Source organism: Hydractinia symbiolongicarpus, chromosome 5, assembly GCF_029227915.1.
Source record: "Hydractinia symbiolongicarpus strain clone_291-10 chromosome 5, HSymV2.1, whole genome shotgun sequence".
NCBI classification, from domain to species: domain Eukaryota; kingdom Metazoa; phylum Cnidaria; class Hydrozoa; order Anthoathecata; family Hydractiniidae; genus Hydractinia; species Hydractinia symbiolongicarpus.
Window position 1 is genome coordinate 18,445,721 of NC_079879.1, and position 9,851 is coordinate 18,455,571.

Here is a 9,851-nt window from a genome sequence, read left to right on the forward strand (position 1 = left end):
GTCAAAAATCGTATTTTTGATTTTACTAAAACCTACTTATTTTCAACCCACAAAGCGATGAAAATTCTGTAAAAATGTTATTAGAAAGATATATAGATACTTAGTGGTGAAATATAGTTATCTTAGTAGATTTAAGGATTTAGAAATCTATAATTTTTTCTCTCGCTTAAAATTTATTTTCTGGTTGCCACAAAATAATTTTGTTTGCCTCTTCTTTAAACCACCTTAAAAACGTCGAATACGATGAGCCTGAGCCGAAACCAAGCTATCACAATTGAATTACACCGCGTATTGGCTGTAACGCTTTGGTTTGACATTGTAAGAATGTGGTCTTACATGAATCGAATCGAAATACAATATTTGAAAACTTTTTTGATCATAAACTTAAGTATGTCTCTCAAACCCTAAGTTGTAGACAGCGGTGTCGAAGTTCCAGGTGAGCTTGTCTCCCCAATTGGTTTCTTGGTCTGAATCATTAGACTTTTTACCATATAGGAGCAGTGCATCACCTTCGCCCTCGCCGTCATCTCATCAGCCACAATAGCATTACAACGATAATACCCACGCTGTTCCGTAAGCTGTTACCTCAGTTACAGCTGGGACTAAGCTTCTGTGTTTTGGCCAAGCATTACCGCAGCTATTAGGGAGACACGTGAATTCGTTTCGAAACTGCTCACGGATGCGATGATGAAGAAATTTATACCACATGAGAGTGAAAGTCACAAAGAAGGTACGAAACAACTGCAAACCTCTCTAATATTGAAGACTCCATAAAGGAATGTGAGATGAAGAGGCTTGACCTAGGGAATGTTGAATTTTGGAGCAAGGCATTCCTGTCTGCGGTAAGAAGCATAGAGACTTCAAGAAAATACGAAGGAAAGATAGTCTTCAACCATGTGCAGATCCAGATAATCACTAAACAGGAACCACTGTTGGGATACGCACCATTACCAAACGGTTGAGAAATAAATTAAATATGGAAGAATTGACAGCTTATGCGTCTGCAATTGAAAAAAGGGCTACCGTAGAACGTGGCACGGAGTTCCCTATAAGACCAACACTTGCTCTACTATAATTAAAACATAAGGATGTACGCCCGACAAAGCTGGTTGATATAATAAAAAGATAGCGAGACATTTCTAGATCAATATGAGAGTCTACTAGCTGAAGAGAAAAGGCACCGTGGAGACTAGTCTACGGACAGAATCAACACAAGGAAGGACTGGGTGATATGAACCTGTTGGATGGACACTGTTTTGACATAAAAAAAATATCGAGGATTTGACAAAGACACTAGAGTGCGAAACCTGCAAGCAACTCTTTACGAAAATCTGCAATCTGACAAGACTCAAGAAGAACAAGTGCGAAGGACACAAAACGACGATCATCTGCAAGAGCGAAAAAAAGTGAAACGTATGCAGCTGAGCATTTTAGTTAAGAGGAGCGAGGTTGATTAAACCATTTTGGGGCTTTTTGGTCAATAGCAGCGTGCCGGCCCGTCAGTAAAATATATTCTTTTCATCAACAGGATTTTAACATGTGTCCACAAAAATATATTTGTTACTGGAAATAAGCAAGAAAGCGAGGACGGACGCAGCCTAGTTAACTAAGTTTTGTGGGAGGATGCAAAATTCTCACCTTAACTATTATGATTTCCTGGTGTTAAGAGAAATGCTGGATCTACTGACTAAGAGGGACGTGTATAGCATACAGAGCAATAAATTTTATATTTATATTGGAAACTTATATAGAGCAATCATGTGTGTAGTTAACATCTTAGGTGGCTACTACACGCTTACATTTAGAATAATTCTTGTGGATACCTTGCTTGGTAGAGGGTATTTTTATTTGGAATTTTTACAGCTATAGTCACAGAAATAACCGACTATTGCACATGACATGTTTATTAGGCTGTCTTTAAAAAGTCACTGAATTGAGTGATAGTCTATAATGGTGGTTATGTGATATGAAAATTTGCGGGTCAGGTTTAATAAATTTGTTTTGAAATTTTCCATAGTCTATAGAAGAAATTCTTCTATAGACTATGAATTTTCTTAGCATTTACACACAGGCTTGAAAGAAATCATTTGGCTAAAAAACTGACCTATTTTTTTGTTATTTAGTCAAAATCCATTATTTTCTATAAAAATCTCATTGCCCTAAAATGCCTAAATTCTGAAGCTCAGGAAGAATACCTGTTTAGGAATTATCAATGCTAATTCTTTGTATTGATCTGAAAAAGCAATACACGTGTTCACAGTTATGATATTAGGATTACACATAGTAGCGTTTCAAAAGACAATGCAGTACGGCTGTGAGAAAAATCTGTGCAGAGGCTACTGAGCAGAAATGGAAGGGAACAACAACAAACACGTTTGCCAGCTCACAGCAGGGGGTATTATTGTACAGATGTAGTTGTACAGATAACTTGAGTTGGATAAGATAAGGGTATGTTATTTTTACTCAAAGTCAATAAGACTGTACTCAATTTATTGCATTTTAGATATTCACAAAAGGCAGGGATGCTCAATCATGACAATATGACCACTACAGTTTAACTGATTGAATTTTTTGATTTTTTGATTTTTTTATATATATGCTAACTGCTTGACTGTCTGAGAGACCTTTCCTAGAAAAGGTACCATGTGCTTAGCATGTTAGCTACTTCAGTTTTTCACCAGCCAAATAATTGGAACAGGTTATTAAAAACGTTCTTGTGTTGCAGTATTAAAAACTTTCTCAGAATGTATGCCTTGCAAAGCCTTATAAATAAAATTAGAAATTTTGAGAAACTTGTAAAAGCTAAGAAGCAAAGCATAAATAATAATTGGAGAAAATGCTTGGATTTTTCTTATAACAAAAAGGTGATTTATGTACATTAAAGGCTTAGAAACGGCTGCCTCAACCCAAAGCATTTTTATTAAGGATGGTGTAGTTGTTGATAAAATTAGATTAAAAGTTATCTTATCTGTTTTATGTATTTTGGTTCTATTTTACTGTAAATAATAAGAAAGATAACATTGATTTCAATGTGAGATAAATTAATGTTGCTCAGCAAGAAAACTAATTTTAGAATTGGGGGAGCAATTAATGGCTCAGCTAGTTTCTCATTTCTCAGAATTGGGCGATAGGCCTGGTGTTTGCTAACATCCCAAAACATATACACCCAAATTAGGCTCAATTGGACAACTTGTCTAGTTCACAAGAAGTGGTAGCTATAAATTAGGCTAAAGTAGCTCAATGAACTGGGTGATTATTGAGAACTCACTGTTGCAACTATGCTAAAGTCATTGTAACTGCTGAATAGCTATAACATGAATCAAATTTGTGTTCTTAAAAACTGTATTTTATGGCATAGCTCTGTGGGTAGCTTTGTGATTTCAAATAATAAAACGTAATAAGGCAAAATAATAATTTGGCAAATGATGCATCAGCTAAATAGAGAGACACTCCCATACCATTTTCCCCATGTATTGTGCCCTTCTGAGGCTACAACTTTAGAACTTCCTGCCCCTTTTCTTTGCGTTATACCATTAAAATACCCAACATTTGTTAAATCAAAAAATTTTGTTTTCTATCTTTTCTTGTGAAAAGCTTTTGAAATGTTAAAAATACATCCAGAAATAGATGTAATATATCCAGAAATAGAAATAAAAATTTACAACATAACAGCAAATATGAAAACCCTGGCAATGCATGGGCACGAAATAGTCCTCTTGTTTTCAATTTCTAGCTAGTCGCTTACATTAGGCTCTACAACCTTCTGCATGAGTCGTTTTTTTATTTACGCTTTTTAGTTAATTTCGCTTTTCGCTGCCTTTGTAATTTAATCTGCTTTACGAAATAAATTTTTATTATTTTTATTATTAGTAGTAGTAGTAGCAGTAGTAGTAGTAATGGAGGGTCAGCCCAGGTGATGTTCTTTATTGGCTAATTGTTCTATTTAATTGTATTGTCTTAACTGCTTGGTTGGCCGGTGGTATGGTTTTTATGTTTAAATGACTGGTTTAAGTTTTTTTTTATTTGTTATCAGAAAAAGTGAAATTTTTCTTACAGTAAAAAAAATAATATTTCCATTAAAATGACTTAACCTCTAAACCATCCCAAGACTGCTGGGGAATCTTTATATTTTTTGTATTCTAATTAGGGTTTAAATAGGTAGTCTATATCACAGCCCTTTTAATTCAGCATTTTAAGCGCCTCACAATTTTCTTACTTCTTAGAACAGTAAGGCAGTTTTGTAACTCATGTTGGCAAATTTTGCCAAAATAGTTTTGAAACTTAACAAAACACGTTGGTACTACTTCTGTCAGTGATTTGTGCTTCCACACATTTTATAGCAACTAGCTGAGACCTGGTGTCACATGCTGGAGGATGTAGCACCGCAGAATGAAAGTCTTTCAACCACCTTGCTTTGTTATTTTCTTTCCTAAAAAATAAATTCTCTTAGACATAAGGCAAGCAGTTGACATATGACATAGATATATAAAAGGCGGTCAAAAAATCCCATCAGTGATCAGTGTTTTTTAAAATTTCAGACCCTTGTTTTTACCTTAAATTGCTTTTTTATCGAAAAACCTGTCAATTTACTTACACTTTTCTCAACATTTTGTAAGTTAGCCTTTAAAGGTACATATTAGCCTTTTCAATGAAGTTATGTAATATTTTCAATGAAATTATGTAATTCATAGTGACACATTTCAAAATGGTCTTTACATTTATAGTTCAGTAAATAATGAAATTTGGATCAGTTATTAACTATAATTTCCTCTGGTCAAATGAGGGTCATGGCCTCTTATCTACCTTACTGAAAAGAAGTGGAAGGAAACAGTTTGGAGTGCTTGAAAGTCCTGCTGTGTTGTCCAATATTTATGATGGTGAGGTATCCTATAAAGTGTTTTTGTGTGGACGTTCTGGCATAGGAAAAACAAGTATTGTTTCAAAACTCACTGGAAAAGATACACAAGATGCTAATTCTGAAACCAGTGGTATTCAGGTGTCTGTTGTTTACTGGCCGGTTCAAATAATTGAAACTAAAAAAGTAGTTTTATTTAAAGTTTCATTTTGGGATACTGGCGAACATATGTTGAACATGTATAACCACATTTTGCCATCCTGTCTGGAAGACATAGATGGAATATTGTACACATTTTCCTTAGCTGACAAGTCCTCTTGGGATGACTTATCTAAATTGATTACCAGAATAGATGCAGAGGAAGACATACTTAAGGTATGCGTTGGAACAAGACTAGATCTTCCCTCGAAACGTGTTGTTACATCAAAAATGATAGAGGATTTTATGCATGTATGGAAATACCCTGTTTTGAAAATTAACAATACTAGACCTGCTAATATTTCTAACCATGTGGACTTGTTGAAAGAAACTGCTCCTTTTTTAAATCGTTTATGTGAATTGCTTTGGTATAGAGATCAAGTGAAAGCAGGACTTGTTCAGAACACACTGGCAGATTTTTGTTTTACAGATGAAAACATGTATTTACATGAAAGAAGTGGAAGTACTGGATCTCGGGAAAGTGTTGGAAGCAAAGGCTCACAGAAGGTTACATTTTGCTAGACCTGGATTTGCTGTTTATTTTTTCATTTTTTACTTTTTATACCGTGTTACTCTTAACTTAAAGATGTTCTTACATGCCTTTGATATGGATAAAAATTTCTTTGATAAAGATTTATTCTTGTATGCTCTTTTAACACTACAAAACAAACGAAATGCAATCATATACAACTTTAAATGACAAAAATTCTAATAAAATGCTTTATTTATCAATACAATATAAACGAGTAAACAATTGTGGTAGTGTAAAGGAAAAAACATACATACGGTGTAGAAATTGTTTGTTCTGCTTTTAAGAGGCTATGAAATCGCTCAAGTAAGATCTACATCATTGGTGTCACTCTTCATCCTGCAGAAACTGAATAAGAGTATGTAATAACCAGACCACTCAAAAGGTCAAGGTCAAGAAATTATACCAAAAGTTATTGCAAGAATATACACAAACTATTAATGAATAATTATTTTTTATGATTTGCTACTTTTTAAGCTATGCATAAGGTAGGTCTGCAAAATCTAATGAATATTGGTAAAATCTAAAGTTTGTTTTGATGAGGCACCGTAGATTAGTGGTTATAGCTCTCGTACTCTGTGCAGGAAACCTGGGTTCGATTCCTCTTGACGGCGATTCAACATGGGCGATTGAATGTTATCATAGCCCCGGTTTAACCAAAGCTATGCGAGGGAAAATGGGGAGGTGGCACATTGTGGGAGTGTGGTGTGGATCGCACACCTGTCCTGAAAAAGACTAACTCCTAGTCTTGCTCGATTGATAGTTTTTTTAATGATTTTTTAATGATTGTATGCATGTCTAAGTATAAGCACTTGTACTATGAAACTGCGAATGGCTCATTAAATCAGTTATCGTTTATTTGATTGTACTTTACTACATGGATACCCGTGGTAATTCTAGAGCTAATACATGCAAAAAATCCCAAATTCTGGAAGGGATGTATTTGTTAGATTAAAAACCAATGCGAGTTTCAGCTCGTTTTCTTGGTGATTTATGATAACTTTTCGAATCGCATGGCCTTGCGCCGGCGATGTTTCATTCAAATTTCTGCCCTATCCACTGTCGATGGTAAGGTAGTGGCTTACCATGGTTGTAACGGGTGACAGAGAATTAGGCTTTGATTCCGGAGAGGGAGCCTGAGAAACGACTACCACATCTAAGGAAGGCAGCAGGCACGAAAATTACCCAATCCCAACACGGGGAGGTAGTGACAAGAAATACCGATACGGGGTCTATATAGGCTTCGCAATTGGAATGAGACAAGCATATGACTACTGGCAGGATCAACCATTGAAAATCGTTTCAATTCGTATCAAAACTGAAGTCCCATAACAAACTTTCACTGATTCCATCAGGTTTTCAATGCAAAGATTTCCATGAAATCTAGGAAATGAAAATATTGTGATGTGACAAGAAAACATAATGAACATTATAATTTTCATATTTTCAACTTACTCTAACAAACCTATTTATTTAATAACTTTCTCGGCTGTCATATTTTTATCTTCTTAGTTATTTTTCTTTTTTGTGCTTCCATTCTGTGTCTTAGGCAATTCTTAATTGCACTGTATTTATGAAGCTGTCTCTAGTAACCCAGACCTCTGTCTATTAATAATTCTAAACATTTGCACGCATATTTAGCATAAAAAAAGTTTGTACATCTATCATCTTTCTGCATACTCAGTTCACACATTTTCCTAATACCTAAGAAAATCTTTAAAACAAATATCTTGTTTTAGTAAATTTTACATGCCTTCACGTTTGTGGTCTCTTTTTCCGAAAGCTTCCTATTGGCTCATTCAAATTTGGGGTAATGGAAAGCTGAATAAATTATGCACAAAAGGTTCCCGGATTGTTTGTATAAATTAGTTATAACCAGAAAGAAAACAGAAAGAAAAATTTATGCATTTTTTGAATAATTATATATTTACAAATAGTTTCATAACGACTTAATTAGAGAAAAAAACAGGAACGCTTTTTTAATTTAATTTATGCTGAATGTAATGCTGCAAAAACAAGAAGTCTGTGACCACGTGTTTGGAAAAAGAAGCAATTTTAAAACGTTAAGTGAAAAAAAATAGTGTGAGTTTATTTAATTATATTTTCTTTTTGGGAAATCAACATCTCAAAAAATTGGTTTCAAACTGTGGTGTGTATTGGGAAATTGCTGGAGTGAACTGAGACAGATTGCCTTTTTTAAAAAGCCTTAAAAACAAAATGAAAAAACCTGTATACTAATGATAAACAAAAAAATGAAGGCTTTCTGCACCAGTGTTTATTCATAAACATATTTTAACCTCGTCTAACAATATTAAGTATTGGTTTCACATCTGTCTCATAAACTTGCTCATAAACCCTAACAGCGGTATTTTCACTTTTTAACAGCTGAGACAATTTAATACCAAATGGATGGCTAAGGTGTTGAACTTTTACCTCACCCATTTGCTTTTTTCATACAATTCCCACAAAAAAACTGGTCGATTCTGATAGTGTCATAGTCCTGCAGATTTGAAGAAGATGAATTCTCTTCATCAATTACTGAACCATTTCCTCTTAAGTCTCAGAATTTTCAGAATCAGTGTTGTGTTTTTTTCTTCTTCTGCTGCTCAAAATCCTCTAGACAAATACTTTTTCCAGGTGCAACATCCGCTTTTTTTGGCTTTTGCTGTGGTTTTTGGTTTTCTGGATTTCATAACAATTTCAGGTGCTTAAGGACGGCATCAGGCACATTTGCAAGGGATGGATCGTTTTCCTTGTTAATTTCAGATGGAAGCTTTTTAAACATCTCTTCTCGTTTTTGTTATGCTTTTTTGTGCACACTTCTGGCTGTCTCCTTGTAAAGGAAAGTACCGTTGTAGTTAGAAAATTGTTTGATTAGAACACATTTCCTTACTATTAAAGAATTGCCATATGGATTCTCCTAAAATTTTATATTCTCTCTAGAATATCCTACACAGACGGCCTTTACAAGTCTGCTTATAATGCACAAGCCCCTAGAACAGTTTTAATTCGACCAGCTTTTGTGGAGCTGAAACTAACAGTGCTTTTTAATAACATTCAGTGCATCAACAACACACAGATAATGTTTTGTAATTCAAGAGTTTTTCAACCAACTTTTTAAATAAAATGACATATCACAAAAAGAAAATGATTCATCTATTACTGGTAAATTTCTAGACAATGAAGTTTTTAACTAATTTTTATCATATATCAGCCTCCCACCTAGTCTTGAGAAATGTTGCGTGTTATTTGACTATGGCTAATGTGGGTTTTTGTTAACCAAGTATTTTAAATTTAATGTAAACCTGGGCAAGTTCACCGAATTTTCTTTGCATTAAACTTTCACTAGTTAGAGTTTTCAAAATTTGACTAATTCATTCAAAGCTTTTTTCTAAATAAATGAAGTTTACTGGTATCATCTGGTATTTAAACTTTGAACGCATGTGTGGAAGTCATGAAGTCCTTCCATAAATGCTTGTGACTTCATAGCAAATAGAGAGAAATAGTATAGTACCAATTTTTTTTGTGAAATCACAAATTTTAATTCGAAGAAAAGTATTAGGACTTATTACTTTTTTTGAAAGTTTTCTCACAAAAATTAATTTCCTTAAGTAGCACAACAACAAAAAATCAACTAGACTTCTATTTAATCAGCTATCAAGTTGTGCTTTTAAGTTTCTAAGAAACTTTTAAGTTTCAGGAAGATTTTATAATACTGACTTGCATAATTCAGTTAACCAGAATTCTTTTTCTATTTATGAGTCATTTTCACATTTGCTTAAAAAGATTGGGATAACATATACTTTTTACAATATTTTTATTGTAACTATATCCATGTTGTTTCTGCATATATTAAATTACTGATTCTAATTATAATTATATACAGATTATAATTATTATAATTTTTATTATATATTGTATTTTTTACTGAGGTTTAGTATTTAACACTGCTATGAAAGGCAACGATTGCATATACATATATATATATATATATATTTATTAATTTATGTTTTTTAATTAATTTTTAGTATTTCTGACCACAGGTATTTTTTACACTACTGCTAGATGTATGATTTTATTGATGTTCTGATGTTCTGATCCAATCGTTGTCTTTCAGTCTATGACTTTCTGTAGTTTTACATTTAACATGTGCCATAAGTTATATTGGGAGAAATATTTTCAGGACAAGACAAGCTTCCATTTTGAAGAATAATCATTTTTGTATAAGCAACATCTTTTAGTCAAATTTGAATTGAATGAAATTTTGAT

At 33.5% G+C, this 9,851-nt stretch overlaps 1 protein-coding gene across 1 annotated transcript; it reads left to right on the forward strand.

Moving 5' to 3' along the window:
• Positions 1-4,675: 4,675 nt before the first annotated feature.
• Positions 4,676-9,680, forward strand: LOC130645095 (ciliogenesis and planar polarity effector 2-like). The gene is made up of 2 exons (XM_057450956.1): positions 4,676-5,560; positions 8,526-9,680. Exons 1-2 carry the CDS (start codon positions 4,736-4,738, stop codon positions 8,562-8,564), a joined length of 864 nt encoding a protein of 287 aa, XP_057306939.1. The 5' UTR covers positions 4,676-4,735; the 3' UTR covers positions 8,565-9,680.
• Positions 9,681-9,851: the final 171 nt, after the last annotated feature.

Coding starts and splice junctions, on each gene's coding strand:
- LOC130645095 (XM_057450956.1), top strand. CDS start 4,736: ATGAAATTTGGATCAGTTATTAACTATAATTTCCTCTGGTCAAATGAG. Junction 5,561..8,525: donor GAAGCAAAGGCTCACAGAAG/GTTACATTTTGC, acceptor TATTCTCTCTAG/AATATCCTACACAGACGGCC.